The 20,043-nt window shown below is 40.7% G+C and overlaps 1 protein-coding gene across 1 annotated transcript; it reads left to right on the top strand.

Annotated features, from left to right (window-relative positions):
* Positions 1 to 6,638: 6,638 nt before the first annotated feature.
* On the top strand, positions 6,639 to 9,289 carry LOC311149339 (prefoldin subunit 4-like). The gene is made up of 4 exons (XM_084186495.1): positions 6,639 to 6,704; positions 7,480 to 7,587; positions 7,733 to 7,873; positions 8,795 to 9,289. The coding sequence occupies exons 1-4, from the start codon at positions 6,669 to 6,671 to the stop codon at positions 8,924 to 8,926; spliced, it is 417 nt and encodes a 138-aa protein (XP_084042621.1). The 5' UTR covers positions 6,639 to 6,668; the 3' UTR covers positions 8,927 to 9,289.
* The last annotated feature ends 10,754 nt before the right edge of the window (positions 9,290 to 20,043 follow it).

Here is a 20,043-nt window from a genome sequence, read left to right as displayed (position 1 = left end):
TTGAGGACCTGTGAGGCACTTGTTTCTCAAACTAGACACTCTAATGTATTTGTCCTCTTGCTCAGTTGTGCACCAGGGCCTCGCACACCTCTTTCTATTCTGGTTAGAGCCAGTTTGCGCTGTTTACATTTTAGTCATTTAGCAGACGCTCTTATCCAGAGCGACTTACAGTTAGTGCATACATATTTTTCTTTTCATACTGGCCCCCCGTGGGAATCGAACCCACAACCCTAGCATTGCAAGCGCCATGCTCTACCAACTGAGCTACACGGCTGCTCTGTGAAGGGAGTAGTACACAGCGTTGTACGAGATCTTCAGTTTCTTGGCAATTTCTCGCATGGAATAGCCTTCATTTCTCAGAACAAGAATAGACTGACGAGTTTCAGAAGAAAGTTATTTGTTTCTGGCCATTTTCTGCCTGTAATCAAACCCACAAATGCTGATGCTCCAGATACTCAACTAGTCTCAAGAAGGCCAGTTTTATTGCTTCTTTAATCAGCACAACAGTTTTCAGCTGTGCTAACATAATTGCAAAAGGGTTTTCTAATGATCAATTAGCCTTTTAAAATGGTAAACTTCGATTAGCAAACAAAATGTGCCATTGGAACACAGGACTGATGGTTGCTGATAATGGGCCTCTGTACGCCTATGTAGATATTCCATTAAAAATCAGCCGTTTCCAGCAACAATAGCCATTTACAACATTAACAATGTCTACACTGTATTTCTGATCAATTTTGATGTTATTTTAATGGACAAAAAAATTGATTTTCTTTCGAAAACAAGGACATTTCTAAGTGACCCCAAACTTTTGAACAGTAGTGTATGTGCACTTGTAATATCCCTAATATATTACTGTCTGTATCTTGAAACTGCTATTATTAGACAGTAAACACTTCCAGGGGTGGACTGGGACCAGAAATCGGCCCCGGCATTTCTAACACACTGTCCCATTTTTTTTCCTTAAGGTCCCCACACCAGCCCACTTTTTCCTCCAAACCCCCACACCGGCCCATTATTACCCAGATCATCATAATTTTGGGCAATTTTTAAAAAAGTTAGACAGGCCCACTAGGCAAAACATTGACCAGGCCATCTGGCATGTGCCCGAAATGCCAGATGCCTATTCCGCCCTTGAACACTTCTATTGGGTGTAAAATGCTACAACTAGCCTTCTTACCCCTGTATTCCAACATTCAAAGAAAGACAAGCATGCTGTAAAGTTTGGCTTTTATCACCAATACCTTATCGTTGGTATGTCCTTTGTTTTTGGAATGCTCATTGCCCATCTTGATCACAGTTGAAACCTGCAGAAGAAACTGTTTGTCAGTGTTTGTGCATTTATTCCTAAGGTTAATGCTTTAAAGATATACTCCATTCTTGCATCAAAATAGTATGCAGTAGCTTCCAAATAGCTTCCAACAACAGCGTGAGATGAATTCAAATGTTATGATGTATACCAATAAAATATGCTCCTCATCTTGAATAAATGAATAACATTTGAAGCAACGCTAATAGATACAACATAAGAAGAATAGCATACTGTATGTTCACATTTCATTGCTATGGAGAAGCGATGGACAATAAATAAACCAATGACATTCGAAGCAAAGCTACAAGTATTTGAGGCTATGTCTTACCTTATGCCAACTCCTTTGGCGAGTAAAAGCAGCAATAGCACACACTCCTGTTGTAAAACTAGTGTGTTTACTACAGAATGTCTGTAGTATTCCAGCTACTGGTAGCAGATTTGAGATTGACTTACTGCTTTGCAAACTGCTAAACTAAGTATATATACATAAGAGTTTAGCCCTGTTCTTAAAGGGGTGGGGCTATCTCTTACTAATAAAAAAAGGGATCTATATGAATGCCAAACACACATCTACAGCAATAACACTCTGTCAACTGTCAGTGCATCTCTGATGTACTCATGCTAATCTCTTGAATTCTCTCTGGAAATGTTCAAATGAGAACATGATGATAAGCTTTGCTTTATCAGGCAGATTTTGATGACATTGCTGTATACCTCAAAGAGCCCATGAGAAACTGCAGAGTGCGGTAAACTCATGACTAATAGGTTGGGATAGAAACAGGATGTCAATGTAGGATATGTGGAACCATTGGAAGCATTGCTTATTTTCTTAGTGGGGCATTAGTCCAAATACCTGACACATGATAACTACTTATTTTCATATTAAGCTGTTATACAGCTTAAATACAGCTTTATTTTACAGTGTTTTATTTAGGTTACTGGATTCAATTACTTCATACGACAGAAATAATACTTCATGACCAATATGATCATGAACAAAACAAGTTTAAAATAAACAAAAAATTTAATGACAGCATACCACCAAAGAAGTCTATGAACATGTAGAGTTGTTTTCTTATTTGGCCTGAAAGCTGGATTCATTTTAGATCATTGACATAACATAATATTATACACTACATGACCAAAAGTATGTGGACACCTGCTCATTGAACATCTCATTCTGAAATCATGGGCATTAATATGGTGTTGGTCCCCCCTTTGCTGCTATAATAGCCTCCACTCTTCTGGGAAGGCTTTCCACTAGATGTTGGATCATTGCTGCGGGGACTTGCTACCATTCAGCCACAAGAGCATTAGTGAGGTCGAGCACTGATGTTGGGCAATTAGGCAAAGGTGTTCGATGGGGTTGAGGTCAGGGCTCTGTGCAGGCCAGTCAAGTTCTTTCACACTGATCTCGACAAGTCATTTCTGGATGGATCTCGCTTTGTGCACGGGGGCATTGTCATGCTGAAACAGGAAAGGGCCTTCCCCAAAATGTTGCCACAAAGTTGGAAGCACAGAATCGTCTAGAATGTCATTGAATGCTGTAGCGTTAATATTTCCCTTGACTGGAACTAAGGGGTCTAGCCCAAACCATGAAAAACAGCCCCAGACCATTATTTCTCCTCCACCAAACTTTACAGTTGGCACTATGCATTTGGGCAGGTAGCGGTCTCCTGGCATCCGCCAAACACAGATTAATCCGTTGAAATGCCACATGGTGAAGCGTGATTCATCACTCCAAAGAATGCGTTTCCACTGCTCCAGAGTCCAATGGTGGCGAGCTTGACACTACTCTAGCCGACACTTGGCATTGCGCATGGTAATCTTAGGCTTGTGTGCAGCTGCTCGGCCATGGAAACCCATTTCATGGAGCTTCCGACGAACAGTTCTTGTGCTGATGTTGCTTCCAGAAGCAGTTTGGAACTCGGTAGTGAGTGTTGCACTCTGCGGTCCCGTTCTGTGTCACCATTGTTGCTCCTAGACGTTTCCACTTCACAATAATAGCACTTACTGTTGACCGGAGCAGCTCTAGCAGGGCAGACATTTTACGAACTGACTTGTTGGAAAGGTGGCATCCTATGACGGAGCCACGTTGAAAGTCACTGAGCTCTTCAGTAAGGCCATTCTACTGCCAATGTTTGTCTATGGAGATTGCATGGCTGTGTGCTCGAATTTATACACCTGTCAGCAACAGGTGTGGCTGAAATAGCCAAATCCAGTAATTTGAAGGGGTGTCTACATACCTTTGTATATATAGTGTACATAATGATCCTAACGGGAGCACTGTTAATCAAGAGAGACAAAGGGCTGTACAATCTAATCAATGTGGATCATCGTCCATGGACCTGCCACCATAAAGAAATTGTTTGGCTTTCATAGATCAATTGGAAGTTGATAACAGGTAATCAAAACAGAGGTGCTGCTCCAGGAAATAGCAATTAATCCAGACTGAGGAGTGAAATCAAAACATTTAAGACAAAACCAATATCAGCATCAGTTTAGTTTTTTGTTTTAGTGGCCTATTAAAATGGCAAAAATACAAATTATCAGTGATACTCATTATCAATGCCAAGCTGACCAGATACAGCTGTAGGCTATAGTTCAAAATGACTGACTAACGACTAACTAATCATTTTCTGTCTGTCCGGGAGTGTGAATTAAGCAGGAGAAGGATCCCAAACCAAACTAAAAATTATGAATATTCTCCTCAGAAGCTGATGGTACAATTTTGAGGGAATAATAGCCTGTGAGCAACTTTCTTTCAGCTGTGAGTGAGTGGCATGAACAATACACAGACTGTCCCTCATTGAATTCCATGGAGACATGCCAAATCATTCCTGCTACTTTAGCCGAAGCATGCAGGCAGGGCCTTTGCAAACTTAACCTCAAGAATTAACTTTGTGATTATTATTCACACAATAATTGTGGTCTGAATTTTTTTATTACCCCATGTATGCTGTATTAGCCCTTTTATGCTTGCACATTTGTGCATATACATTTTTTGAAATTTGCATACAGAAAGAAAGTGTAGGCTAGTGTAAAATGGCCAGATGACATCTTGCCACTTGCATATTCAATCATTTTCATACATGAACAAACAAAGGTATATTGGATTTTGGTTATAAGGAGAGTTACCTCAGGGCAACTCAACACAAGTCTACCCTAATTTTTGTCACATGGATGCAGTGTCAGATTGTAAATGTAGGCTATATGTTAGGAGAGGAGCAGCAGAAGCTGGATTCCTCTGTAAAAACAGCTGGCACACTGTGAACTTGATTGTTGACATCCCGCAAGGCATGCTTGGGACATGCAGCCCCTACAACCCCTATTCAATGACTTTATGTAGGAGCTAACCCATATATTTCAAATGAAAGAAGGTTATATAATATAACTTAACTATGCATTTATCATCATTGGGATGTTCATAGTATAGAATATTGACCTTGTGCTATTTGTTCTCTAAGCACACCTTACCATATGTGCATTTTCTAAATAATATTTACCTTGTACATCTTTGTTAAATAAATCTGAGTAAGTTGCCCATAGCTGCCTTTCGACAACTCATGCGTTCTGCCAATATTTAAACTTGGGAGCAGTTCTGTTTATTCTGAATATTTACAGATCAAATGTTCTGGTTCCATCAATCACGTGTATAGTTATTGTAGGCTACTTTTGGAATGCACATACCCCAGTCAGTCAGGTAGGCATATGAGCAGAGAGCTATAAACTTTTAGGTCTAGGACCATTTTTGGTATCAGTACAGTATTCCATTCGAGCTTAGTGTAGGCAGGGTTGTCAGGTCTAGCTAAAATGTACAGATCACTGACCACTCAAAACCTGCCCAAAAGGCCTGAAAACTAGCCCCAATTTTTTCCACAGCAAGAGAGGAGTTGCCACGTTAATACAATAAACCCCTTTTCCATAACGTTATTGATAGAATTAAGAAAGAATATCGATGTAACTTGTAAAGACCTTAGAAGCAAATTCGGTTTTCATCAAAATAATAATTGCGGGCTGTGATCTGACATAATAAAGGATTTTGAATATGTCTCAAGATAAAAAATATAATTTGCCCTTCTTAAACTTGCCAGATCATTTTCCATCAATGGATGTCAATTTAAATTGTTTGACTGCTATGATTAAAGAATAAAGCATGAGGGGGTATGGTATATGGCCAATATACCACGGCTAAGGGCTGTTCTTATGCACGACACAACGCAGAGTCCCTGGATACAGCCCTTAGCCGTGGTATATTTATTGCCCATATACCACAAACCCCTGAGGTGCCTTATTGCTATTATAAACTGGTTACCATGGAAACAAGAGCAGTAAAAATACATGTTTTGTCATACCCCTGGTATACAGTCTGATATACCACGGCTGTCAGCCAATCAGCATTCAGGGCTCGAACGACCCAGTTTGTAATTGTAAATACATTATTGTAATTCAACTTTTATATGGTTTGATTAGCTAGATGCAGGTAGCCTAGTCCCTGATAGGCCTACATCTAATTTCAGATAGCTTACAGTAGCCTAGGCAAGATGTAGGCAAAGTGGCGCAGCGGTCTAAGGCACTGCATCTCAGTGCTTGAGGCGTCGCTACAGACTCCCTGGTTCGATTCCAGGCTGTATCACAACCCGCCGTGATTGGGAGTCCCATAGGGCGGCGCACAATTGGCCCAGCGTCGTCCGGTTTGGCCGGTGTAGGCCGTCTTTGTAAATAAGCATTTGTTCTTAACTGACTTACCTAGTTACATTAAAAAAAACTGAATGAATGATTTAGCAGCTTGCTTAGTTCATCTTCGACGTAAGAACTGCTTGTGTTTCCCAATAGGCTACTGAGGATGGGGTCATAATTTCAATCACTGAATTAAATATGAATAATATGTATATGAACTGAATATGCTTGTCAACATTTTCGATGCTCCCTGACTGTCTAACTTTTATTTTGGTGACTATTATCAAGGAACTGTATGAATGTATGTGCATTATCATTTTCTACACAGTTTCGATTTGCATTTAGTAATTTTAAAGTATAACTCAATATACTTTAAAATTACTAAATGCAAATCGAAACTGTGTAGAAAATGAATATTGTCAAAAGCTGTACCACCAACTCAGGCCCTAGTGCCTGGGAATGGAGATATGGAGATTTAAAAGCAGGAATAAGTGGGAGTTTTGTTTTGTCAATGTACAATTTTATTTGGGTGGACTAAATTAGTTTCCCTATTATGTATGGATTTTCTTTTGACCTTGTTTTGGTGTCAACCCGTCCAGTTGGTGGCGGCAATACAACTTTTTGGGTTGTAGTCCGCCATAAACCCACAGAAGAAGAAGTCAACTTTTTCTAAAGCATGAGCAAGATGGCGGCCACCATGAAGAAGACAGTTGTAAGCTAAAATCTGATTGAATAATTCACTCCGATCTCCATACAGGCGCCACACCACTGTCATTCGTGCAGTAATGATCTAAGACACGTGTTCTACAATTTAGTTTGTAAATGCATCAATTCACTGTCTTTTTTTACTCGTGCGTTGTTGGGATCACAGCTAGCGAGCTAGCTAGCCAGCTAACGGTAGCAATTGTAGGGTAGTTTAGCTACTAACGTTAGCTAAACTGGTTATCAACAAACTACACTTAACATCTATCCGCGATTTCCTTTCTTAAACGTGTAGCTACCATGGCGTTAGTTTAATGATAGCTAGTGCCATTTGGAGAACGCTTTGCCAGCTGGTTTTAATGTCTAAGGCTACACCTAACTAGAGCCCCTCCCGTATTGGGCTGAGACCTCCGAGTCCTAGCCATTCTGGGGCGCCTTCAGCAGGACCGAACGTTCAGATAGAAATGGGCTATGTAGATCAAACATGCCTCTGACATGTAGAAAAAGGAATCACATCGGCTTTATTCATTACATTTCTATCTGCAACTTTCGAACGTTTGGCAACTGAACATGCCCTTGTTATCCACTTTTCGTATCCCTTATTCGGGTATTGTTTAGCTAGTTAGTTAGCTAAATAGTGTTGTCGAAGATGGTTTAGAAAATCTGTGGTATTGTTCTGTTTTTAGAAATATAGCTAGTTATTTAGCAATGTAGTTAGCCAAGCAGCGTTGTCTATAGCTATATAGGCTCATTTTGGACAATCTCTATTGTCTTCCCCTTAACAGGCAGTTGAAGATGTCAATGTCACATTTGAGGACCAGAAGAAGATCAATACGTTTGCCAGAAACACGAATCGAATGACAGAATTCAAAGATGAAATAGAGGCAAAAAAGGTAAGAGGGGTTAATGTATTGATGAGGAAAATCTGAATAATGAGATTCTTTATTTATTTCCTCTTATTCTAGTACATCATATTGTCACTACTGTTATATTATATAACCTAACTATAACCATCAATCTCCTTTCTTCTCTTCTCAGAAATCTCTACAGAATCTGCAGGATGCCAGTGATGACCTGATGATGGCTGAGGATGACTCTCTGCTCGTCCCGTATCAGATTGGCGACGTCTTCATCAGTCACACCCAGGAAGAGACCCAAGAGATGTTGGAAGCTGCAAAGGTATTGTTATTATGATTTAGTCAGGCAATGTTCACATTATTCTGACATTTTAGAATGTAATAGTATGTTGAATGCCAATGCATAATGCCATTGGGAAGGCCTAAAAAAAATGACCTAAAAGCGCCAATCAGCATTAGAAATAATAACAAAGCGGTCGCCCCACCCCTGGTTCGGTAAAAAGCTGAGGGATGGGGCTGGAGAAATGTAACCACTCTCAAATTCATAGACATAGCTATGGATGCAAGGACTGATTTATTATGACAATTAGTTTTAACCATGTTTTGAGGTTGTATAGTGTTTGTTTAAACATTTTTGTTTACAAACATTGGAGTAAAACAAGTTTATAGTTTGGGTTCTGATAGGGAATGACAGTTGAACTAAGCTCATGAGGCATTTATAAGTTATATTCTTGAAGAGTCAATGGGTACATATAATTAATTTCAAGTAAAAAAAATGGATGTAGCAACTGCTGATTGCCACTTAAAGTGGGAATGCATAGTTTTTTACACTTTTTGCATGCTTTTGGGGGGAGGTTTTCCCCCTAAATTACAACAATTCAATGTAAACTTGAGGTCCTTGAAATTCACAATTAAGTGCATGAAGAATTCATTGAAGGTCCTTGAATTTGACCTGCCACTGTCTGAACCCTGTATTATATGACTTGTGTAGAAGTTAGTGTAGGTCTACCTCGGAAACAGGGATGCCTGTTCCTAAGGCAAACACAGATGGGTTATTTAACGTTGCATGGGTTATTTAACATTCCAGTTTTAACGTTGCATTATGAAGCCAAAGGCCAGGATATCAAGGTATTATGCTTGACCCTATTACTAAAAATGCAACCTAAATAATTTTAACCATTCTGATTTATTTCCATGTCAGAGCTTATTATAGTCTATTAATATGCATTGTTTGTGGCCACAGGAACAACTGCAGCAGGAGATCAAAGACCTAGAAGGGAAAGTGTCGGCGATACAGCAGGTGTTGGGTGATCTGAAGGTCCAGCTCTATGCCAAGTTTGGGAACAACATCAACCTGGAGGCAGATGAAAGCTGAGTGCTTTCTAATGGGCAGACCTTAGCCTGGTCTCAGATCTGTTTGTGCTGTTTAGTGTGACACTGAATCAATGATTATAGGAGTTGGCAAGATGCCACAAACAGTTCTGGGATCAGGCTAAGAAGGCAACTCTCTCTTTATACATGGACTTTTCACGCAGCTCACATATTATCCGATCCACGCAGTGCCGACAGGATCCTTGCCAAACCAATGTTTGTCCTTTTCTCAGTTTCAACATGATTTTTCTCAGTAATGGTTTACAATGGTGTATTGTCATATTTTGTATGAATGTTGGTGAATGTATCCCATTTTACTTTGTGAAGACTCGTTTTGGTAGTTTGTCTTAAATGGAACCACGTTTAATTTTGTGAGTTTATGTTTGGAGGGTGGATGGGTGGGCGTGTAATACGACCGTTTAGCAACCCAAAGGTTGCTTGTTTGAATCTCGTCACTGACAACTTTAGCATTTTCACAAATTAGCAAATGTTCAACTACTTACTACTTTTAGCTACTTTGCAACTACTTAGCATGTTAGCTAACCCTTCCCGTAACCCTTTTAGCTAACCCTTTAACCTAACTCCTAACCCAGCTAACGTTAGCCAGCTAGCTAACGTTAGCAACAACAAATTAGAATTCGTAACATATACATTTTGCAATGTTGTAACATTGAACATTTAGCAAATTCGTAACATATCATACGAAATGGATGATGGACATCTGTTAGTTAATACATACCATACGTAACATGTCATACTAATTGGAGCGTCTTGGATTTACATACAGAATAATACGAAATGCTTTGAGACCATGTTTCACAATGGGGAAATAATGGATGCCAGTCAGGTGCAGGAGGAAAGTGTGCTGGTGCTGCAGTTACATGAACCCCACTGAAGGGGGCAACAGGAGAACGCTTGATGTCACAGTCTGAGTCCACTCACTAATATTAAGCTTCAAATATTACGTTTGTTCTACTCCTGTAGTCTCAGGTCTGGTGGAATCTTCACAAGCAAAAACTTTTGGTGAAATTACAATTCCTAAAGGTCTTTGTTGTGCAAATATTCCTAACAGAAAAGGCATTTGACAGAGTGGTGAAGTCCGGTGAAATCCTTCCCGACACTAAAGATTTTGATAGTGTCTGAATAAACTAAGCTCTGAAATGCATCCAATCCATGTACTGCAGCCCCATACACAACATAATACACAGACCTCATTAAAGTGTGCCCTCAAGTGTGGCCTGCTTGAGCTAATAAAATATCAGATAAATAAATGTAGGGTTTGAAGTTGTGGCAGACGCCTCTGGAGAATCGAGATCTCAATTAGCAAGTTCCTCTGCCCCCCCGGGCTTCCTGCTCAGGCATTCACTGGTAGGATTAAGAGGAGAACCACACACACACAGGCTTGGCTTTATGCACAGCTTGTTAAACCCTGGCTCATGTAAATCGGAAATCACTGGACTTATTTCCCAGATGGCCTTGTGTGTGTTCTCTCTTTCTCTCTTCCTGTTTCTCTCCCCCTCTTCCTGTTTCTCTCCCCCTCTTCCTGTTTCTCTCGTTCTCCCTCTACACTTTTAATAATTAGCTCAGTGAAGTGGAGACCTATTCCCATGCAGATCTTCATAACACTGTGAGCTGTGTTCAGGCAGTGAGAATTTGTACATCAATGATGTGACCTCCATTCAACCAGGTAGTGAAATTAAATAAAGGCTATTAGTTAACTACTGGTACCTGATTACCATATACCCCCCTCCCCCCTCACTATGATACACTACCCTTGATACTAGAGTTAGTCAGAGGCTTTAGGTAATTTTGTCCACAAAATCTATTGTTATTCATTCTATTGACGGTGTCAGTCTCTAGGGTGACTGAGCACTATTGATTTACATTGTAACTGCAGAAACCCTCCAGAAGGTGTTTCTGTGTCTCTATTACTAGTACAAGCGCCACATCGTTTTCACCTTGTCCTTTTTTTATTTCATTACACCAAACTACTTTTTGTTGTAAGTGAAAGTGAAAGATGTCACTATGCCTTGATTCCTTCAAAATGCAATCTCAATTATAGAAAGAACCATCCGAGACAGTAAGCTCAATACTTAAAGGGCAAGAGTGAACTGCTCCCTGTCAAGCTCCAGAAACAGAGGGGATTGTGGTGGTGCAGATTTAGAACAGTAAGCCATCACATTCACAGCACCTCAACTGGCTTTCAATCCCCTGGTGTCCTTTCACTGTACTTAGCCCATCAAACACATTGTGAAAGTATATGAAATGGATACTAGACTGTACTGTACTACTGTAGGCAATTTTCTGTTCATTTGGGCCATATAGATATTTTATCCATCTCTTCAGTTTGGCTTGCCTCATCAATTTACGGATCAGTGAAGTTAAATGCAGAGCCGCGGGAAGTAGGGGTGCTGAGGGTGCTTAGTGGACCGATATAGCCGTTTGCAGCGTGGACAAACCCCCCCTGTCGAAGAGAAAAATCGCACCACCCCCAAACTACTTCCTGTGGCTATGGTTAAACGTCTTCAGAGAATAAACCTCTCCGGTTTTCATATTTCTATACCATGCAGGTTTTAGATTATGCGCACACTCCCACAGGTACTCCCACTGTGGATCTATACACTGAGTTTACAAAACATTAAGGACACCTGCTCTTTTCATGACATAGACTGACCAGGTGAATCCAGGTGAAAGCTATGATCCCTTATTGATGTCATCTGTTAAATCCACTTCAAACAGTGTAGATGAAGCGGAGGAGACAGGTTAAAGAAGGATTTTTAAGCCTTAAGACATGGATTGTGTATGTGTGCCATTCAGAGGGTGAATGGGCAAGACAAAATATGTAAGTGCCTTTGAACAGGGTATGGTAGTTGGTGCCAGGAGCACCGGTTTGTGTCAAGAACTGCAACGCTGCTGGATTTTTCATGCTCAACAGTTTCCTGTGTGTATCAAGAATGATCCACCACCCAAAGGCCATCCAGCCAACTTGACATAACTTTGGGAAGCTTAGGAGTCAACATGGGCCAGCATCCCTGTGGAACACTTTCGACACCTTGTAGAGTTCATGCCCCTGACGAATTGAAACTGTTCTGAGGGCAAACGGGGATGCAATATTAGTAAGGTGTCCTTAATGTTTTGTACACTCAGTGTTACTTTACTAATATATTCCATTGTGAGGGGTATTGTATCATGTAGTTTAGTATGATTGTACACTGAGTATACAAAACATTAAGAACACGTGCTCTTTCCATGACAGACTCAATGGCATATTATGACAGACTGATCAGGAGAATCCAGGTGAAAGCTATGATCCCTTATTGATGTCACTTGTTAAATCCACTTCAAATCAGTGTAGATGAAGGGGAGACGACAGATTAAAGAAGGATTTTTAAGTATTGAGACAATTGAGACATCATGGATTGTGTATGTATGCCATTCAGAGGGTGAATGGGCAAGACAAATTATTTGAGTGCCTTTGAACGAGGTATGGTAGTAGGTGCCAGGCACACCGGTTTGTGTCAAGAACTCCAACGCTGCTGGGTTTTTCATGCTCGACAGTTTCCCGTGTGTATCAAGAATGATCCACCACCCAAGGGACATCCAGACCACTTGACACAACCGTGGGAATTATGGAGTCAAAATGGGCCAGCATCCCTGTGAAATGCTTTTGACACCTTGTAGAGTCCATGCCCTGACAAATTGAGGATGTTCTGAGGGCAAAAGTGGGGGTGCAACTCAATATTAGGAAGGTGTTCCTAATGTTTGGTATACTCTGTGTGTATTCATAACTGTAGTGATCTTGAAAGTCAATTTCTTTTCAACTGTATGCATAGACCTAACCCAAACATATAACATAATTGTTTGTATAAATGTATGAATCAGTGCAAGTGGAGCTTCTGATTAGAGATGACAAAATCCTTGATTTGAAAGTTCATTACTTCATGGCTTTCGTGTGATAAAATACATACTGTACTGCACTGCAGTAGTTGACATGAGAGAGTGCTAGGTTCCATGGTTTTGACAGCTCAATTATAACAGATGATGGGGCATGACAAGTAAGTGACAGCAAGAGGATTTAGGAAGTAGTATCAGTCTAAACCTAAAGTACAACAGAGCAAGATGAAGTTTAGAGAGAGGTTCAGCAGAGTCAGTGAGCATGGGGATCAATGTTGGATATCTTCAGTGTGAATACTATATGGTGTGTCCCAAAGTGCACCCTATTCTTGGCCTATATAACCCCAAAGGGCTGGTCAAACTAGTGCACTACATAGGGAATAAGGTGCCATTTGGGACATAGATAATGTTCACTGATTCAGGATGAAGCAAATGTCGCTCAAAGTCCATATGGAGCATCAGTTTAAGAATATGTTATTGCCTGAGAGCTTTGATGTGAATTAATTTGAAGGTAATTACATTTCCATCACTTCCTGTGGTCCGGGACTCAGGTTTGCTCGTTTGTCATCAGCTTCCTTTGTGACGTGATCTTCACTATCAGAGCTTTTTATGTGGAGTGATATTAGGACTTGATGTTCCTAGCAGGTATATAGTCTTTATGCCATTTATTTAATTAGCCCATGACAATAAGAATATTAAATCACGGGTGGTTTATATCAGCATAATAGGTTGAAAGACTGTACATGTATGTATGAAAGGTCAGTGTAGAATTAGGCTCATCCACCACCCGACTCTCTCTCACTTAGTCTGGGGACAAGGTTAATGTAGAATAGGTTAAATGTAGAATAGGATCTTACTATTTTGAAATATGGGAATGGGGGTATTGAAATGTAAAAAATAAAATAATAATAATATTATAATTTGCTTTGATCAGTAGTCCTAATATGCACAGACTAGACTGTTGCTTTGCACCACAAATGCCTTTTCCATATCCCCGGCACAATGCACCAAATTATCCCACCAAAATTAAACACACCAGAATTTCTCCTATAATGAATAACATTAGCTACCAAAGACTGGATGACAATTACACTGCAGACCTTAGTTTATACTAACACATCCAATGTTTTTTTTTAAACAATTTGATAGTACATTAAATGCTTTCTCATGTTAGTGATGGAAAACTTCTATCTTCTGAATAATAGGCCCCAAAAAGAAGTCTCTGCAAGGGTGGCATTATGGAACTTCCTTTAGTGATGAAAAGGTTTGAAACGTATTTAGAGTGGAGGTCCCCAGAGACATATAACCTATATACAGTATATACAATCTATACATGATATGGCTCTGGGGATGGCCTATCATAATATTCAGTACTCTATCTAAAATAAGATCAGTACAGAGTTAATGCAATTATGAGTCACTTGACTTTACCAATAAATATGATATTCTATTCCCCTCCTCAACCATACTGGTGTTGCTCATTCCAACCTGAGGCTGATATTGCACCTGGTGAGATTATATTTTATACTGTGACTTTACAATTTACCTTAACAACAGTTCTGGATGTGTTTCCTGATCACTTAATTGGTTTTAACACTCCAGTGGAGTTGGGATTGGCAAATGTGATATAGATGTGCGCCAAGACTGTCACTCTGTCAGTAAGTTTTCTATTAAATCGTTTTAATAGGCCCACTAGGTCACCTCATTGTGACTAGCCTACAATAATAATAAAAAGTGCACTGAGTGCATTATGAGAGGGAGAAACTTGACTGAAATGTAATGATGATAACAGTTTATCAAAAAACATATAACAGTAATCATGCTATAAGTCTTGGCTTTGAGTATTTCATGAATTATGTTGTCTTGTTCTTGATTCAACTGCAGATGTTCCTCAGAACGACATAAATGCATCTAGTGTGCCTAGATCTCTGGCACATACATTATACCATTGGGCTATCTCTTGGGGAAAGAGTGGACAACTTGATGTATGAAACATGTGATTCCACAAAGCAATAGTTACTTGATGTTTACATAGGCATCCTGGGAATATTTGTCAATAGTAGGCTATTCTTAGAGAGAGATTTCCCTCTGCTAGAGTAGAAAAATATGAAGTTAGATGAACTGAAAGTTACAGTTACAGTGTAGCAGGTATTTGAACAGACAAGTGCATCGATGATGTCGTCCCCACAGTGACCGTACGTACATACCCCAACCAGAAGCCATGGATTACAGGAAACATCCGCACTGAGCTAAAGGGTAGAGCTGCCGCTTTCAAGGAGCGGGACTCTAACCCGGACGCTTATAAGAAATCCCGCTATGCCCTCCGACGAACCATCAAACAGGCAAAGAGTCAATACAGGACTAAGATTGAATCGTACTACACTGGCTCTGACGCTCGTCGGATGTGGCAGGGCTTGAAAACTATTACAGACTACAAAGGGAAGCACAGCTGCGAGCTGCCCAGTGACACAAGCCTACCAGACGAGCTAAACCACTTCTATGCTCGCTTCGAGGCAAGCAACACTGAAGCATGCATGAGAGCACCAGCTGTTCCGGATGACTATGTGATCACGCTCCCTGTAGCCGATGTGAGTAAGACTTTTAAGCAGGTCAACATTCACAAGGCCGCAGGGCCAGACGGATTACCAGGACGTGTACTCCGAGCATGTGCTGACCAACTGGCAAGTGTCTTCACTGACATTTTCAACATGTCCCTGACTGAGTCTGTAATACCAACATGTTTCAAGCAGACCACCATAGTCCCCGTGCCCAAGGACTCTAAGATAACCTGCCTAAATGACTACCGACCCGTAGCACTGACGTCTGTAGCCATGAAGTGCTTTGAAAGGCTGGTCATGGCTCACATCAACAGCATTATCCCAGAAACCCTAGACCCACTCCAATTTGCATACCGCCCCAACAGATCCACAGATGATGCAATCTCTATTGCACTCCACACTGCCCTTTCCCACCTGGACAAGAGGAACACCTACGTGAGAATGCTATTCATTGACTACAGCTCAGCATTCAACACCATAGTGCCCTCTAAGCTCATCACTAAGCTAAGGATCCTGGGACTAAACACCTCCCTCTGCAACTGGATCCTGGACTTCCTGACGGGCCGCCCCCAGGTGGTAAGGGTAGGTAACAACACATCTGCCACACTGATCCTCAACACGGGGGCCCCTCAGGGGTGCGTGCTCAGTTCACTCCTGTACTCCCTGTTCACCCATGACTGCATGGCCAGGCACGACTCCAACACCATCATTAAGTTTGCCGACGACACAACAGTGGTAGGCCTGATCACCGACAACGATGAGCCAGCCTATAGGGAGGAGGTCAGAGACCTGGCCGTGTGGTGCCAGGACAACAACCTCTCCCTCAACGTGACCAAGACAAAGGAGATGATTGTGGACTACAGGAAAAAAAAAGGAGGACTGAGCACGCCCCCATTCTCATCGACGGGGCTGTAGTGGAACAGGTTGAGCTTCAAGTTCCTTGGTGTCCACATCACCAACGAACTATCATGGTCCAAACACACCAAGACAGTCGTGAAGAGGGCACGACAAAGCCTATTCCCCCTCAGGAGACTGAAAAGATTTGGCATGGGTCCTCAGATCCTCCAAAAATTCTACAGCTGCACCATCGAGAGCATCCTGACTGGTTGCATCACCGCCTGGTATGGCAACTGCTTGGCCTCCGACCGCAAGGCACTACAGAGGGTAGTGCGTACGGCCCAGTACATCACTGGGGCCAAGCTTCCTGCCATCCAGGACCTCTATACCAGGCGGTGTCAGAGGAAGGCCCTCAAAATTGTCAAAGACTCCAGCCACCCTAGTCATAGACTGTTCTCTCTGCTACCGCACGGCAAGCGGTACCGGAGTGCCAAGTCTAGGTCCAAAAGACTTCTCAACAGCTTCTACCCCCAAGCCATAAGACTCCTGAACAGCTAATCATGGCTACCCGGACTATTTGCACTGTCCCCCCACCCCATCCTTTTACGCTGCTGCTACTCTGTTAATTATTTATGCATAGTCACTTTAACTCTACCTACATGTACATATTACTTCAACTACCTCAACTAGCCGGTGACCCCGCACATTGACTCAGCACCGGTACCCCCCTGTATATATAGCCACCCCTTTTTTTCTCAACACTTTTTTTGTTGTTGTTTTATTTTTACTTTTTTTGTTAAAAAGAAATGCACTGTTGGTTAAGGGCTGTAAGTAAGCATTTCACTGTAATGTCTGCACCTGTTGTATTCGGCGCATGTGGCCAATAACATTTGATTTGATTTGATTTGATGTAAAGAAGGGCATTAAAACAACATGGCCTCCCGAGTGGCGCAGCGGTCTAAGGCACTGCATCTCAGTGCTAGAGGCGTCACTACAGACTATACAGGCTGGATCACAATCTGGCCGTGATTGGGAGTCCCATAGGGTGGCGCACAATTGGCCCAGCGTCGTCCGGGGTTGGCTGTCATTGTAAATAAGAATTTGATCTTAACTGACTTGCCTAGTTAAATAAAGGTTAAATATTTGTTTTCTTTTTTATCATACTCCAACTCTTAGAAGAGAAAACATGGGTGGAATGTTTTCCTGTGAAGTGTCAGAACCTCTCTGTGACTAGGAGTGAAGGCCATCTCACAACATAGGAACTAGTATTCCATTATTATGAAGGCCATCAAACCCCTCAGAAAACAGGAAATAGCTGAAATACTCAACGAGAAAAAAACATTGCTTGACCAAGAACAATTGTTTCAAATGGCATATTCAGAGACTGAGTGAAAGGACCAACAACTTGAAGATACAGTATGTTTTGATAGTGGAAGTATAAGTCATTGGGGGAATATTTATTCTGCACTCTAATCTTCTCAGCAAGTTATATTTAGTAGCATATGGGTTTGGCCATGAAAATGTCTCTTACTGAGGAATATGAAAGATGAACATCCCTCAGATGATCAAATGAAAAGAGGAACATGTTTGGCTTATGGTAGTGCATGCCATTTATCAGGGGGTAATAACAAGATTGTATGTCAATTTCATATGCAGTTTCCTTATACCTTTAGGCTATAATATGTGTTTTCATATATTTCTCATTTTAATTTGTTAAACCAAAGATGACAATGTGACAATACTAAAAGGCTGTGTGGCCTCAATATTCCTGAACATCTGACAAAATGATGCAACAGCTGCTACTTCAGTTGCTTTTCTAATTATAATTTCAGTATATTAAAAACTGAGGGACACTGTCTTAATTGGCTTAAATTGCTTCATGCTTCCTACTGAGTCATACCAGAAAACTTTTACAGTGAACATCACAGATTTTATGTCTAGCTAATCATCCTCAGAACACAGTCAGAAAGAACATGTGGTCTGAAGTTAAAACAAAATACAATTGATCCATAATTACACTGTAACGTAAAACTGTAATTTATAAGGTAATTTTAGGCATTATCAACAGTAAAAAAACGTTTAAACGTTTTACTGCAGCATACTGTACATGATGGTGCATTGTGGGAAAATTGCTGTATTTCGAATGGTACTGTAATTCCAGCACACGGAATACAGTACCGTAATGTATCTTTAGAGTGCCAAATAACTTTTGATCACTAGTAGGTGCATGGTATTGTTGTTTCTGGCTCATTAACATGTTTTGAGGTGTGCCTTAAGAGGCTATGCTTGTTGCACCCGTGAGTGAGAATGCACTACCAATTTTACCCCTATGTGGTTATAGTGCCCCATCATTTTAAATGTATAGGGGACATATTGGAGAGGCAGCTAGTCTTAAACCTTAAATGGTTGAGCATTTTGCCTTGTCCTTTTGGTCTGTTTTGCCCTGTAGTCGTTGCCAGTTTGGAAGCCTTTGTTAAGGCTTCTCGAAGTGCAAGTTATATATTACACCAAATATTCATTAATACTGTATATTGTAATGTATAAACACTTAGAAGCCAACCTGCTTGCACCAATCCCATGTAATTACAGTAAAATACAGTGAAATACAAACACCTCCCCTCAACAAATGTCATTCATTAATCCATTTATTCATTCATTCTGAATACGTAGCATTTAGTTTTACAGTATAATACAGTTAAATGTACAGTATTGTACAGTGTGTCATTACACAGTACTTGCTTTGATACCGTATTCATATTACAGCATGTGTACTGTAATATGAAATACAGTTATTTTTTTAGTTTTTTAGTCATTTAGGAGACGCTCTTATCCAGAGCGACTTACAGTTAGTGAGTGCATACATTATTATTTTTTTCATACTTGCCACCTAGCTGCCTGTAAGCTATTTTCAAATTCACAGTAACCCCTTTACAGTGCAAGGGAGAAGACAAGAGTGGCGGTCGGTGCCGTTTAAGATGAGGGAGGACTATAATTTGTTTTAGGAGTATGGCTTTATTTCTATTACAGCATATTGGATGACTGTCATTCATATTCCATTCAGCCAGTTCAATGTAACATCGATAGGTTTAGGCTACTACATGATACTCAAATGTTTCTTATACCCATTATGAGGTTGCTACAACCTAGCCTATGAATGAAAGTTAACAACGTAGGTGCACACAGGTCGAGAGAAAGATTTGAGGTGACAGACAGTGACACATTCAATACCGCCTTGCACACTCTTGCCTGCATCTAGCTGATCTAGGGTGTAATTAGTGAATACACCCCTGATCACACGCAAACAGTTCACTTTCATAGCCACATACAAACAGCTTGTTGTATTCGTTCTCGCATCTATGCGCTCTCCTCCTTTTCCCTTCACTTGTGGACTTCAATGCACAACACATCAGCTATCTGTGACCATGCGAAAATACCTTTCCAAGCCAAACCTTCCTATCATAATTGCTACACACAGCCTACATCATTGTCACCATATTAGCAAAAGTAATGTCATAGTCAACATAGCTAATAGAACTAACGTGTTAGTAAACCCACTACAATCATGCATTACAGTGTACAGTCAGTAAGCAGTTACACCCAGTGGCGGCTCCTGAAAAAATTCTCAGGAGGGGCAATTTTTCTGATGATTTAGGTGACCTACACACATTTTAAAAAAGATATGTCCAGCAACAACATGAAGACAGGGGCAGCATATAAGTCAATACCAGAAGCATTTATTGAATGATCTGGGGAGATGGATTCCAGTTTCTGTGACAGATTATAAATAATCTCTGATGCCTTTGTTATATTAGCTTTTGGTTGAATGTACTGT

This window comes from Coregonus lavaretus, assembly GCF_964263955.1.
Source record: "Coregonus lavaretus genome assembly, chromosome: 22".
Classification (NCBI taxonomy): domain Eukaryota; kingdom Metazoa; phylum Chordata; class Actinopteri; order Salmoniformes; family Salmonidae; genus Coregonus; species Coregonus lavaretus.
This window is presented reverse-complemented; position numbering and strand designations above follow the sequence as displayed.

Coding starts and splice junctions, on each gene's coding strand:
- LOC311149339 (XM_084186495.1), top strand. CDS start 6,669: ATGAGCAAGATGGCGGCCACCATGAAGAAGACAGTT. Junction 7,588..7,732: donor ATGAAATAGAGGCAAAAAAG/GTAAGAGGGGTT, acceptor TTCTCTTCTCAG/AAATCTCTACAGAATCTGCA. Junction 7,874..8,794: donor AGATGTTGGAAGCTGCAAAG/GTATTGTTATTA, acceptor TTGTGGCCACAG/GAACAACTGCAGCAGGAGAT.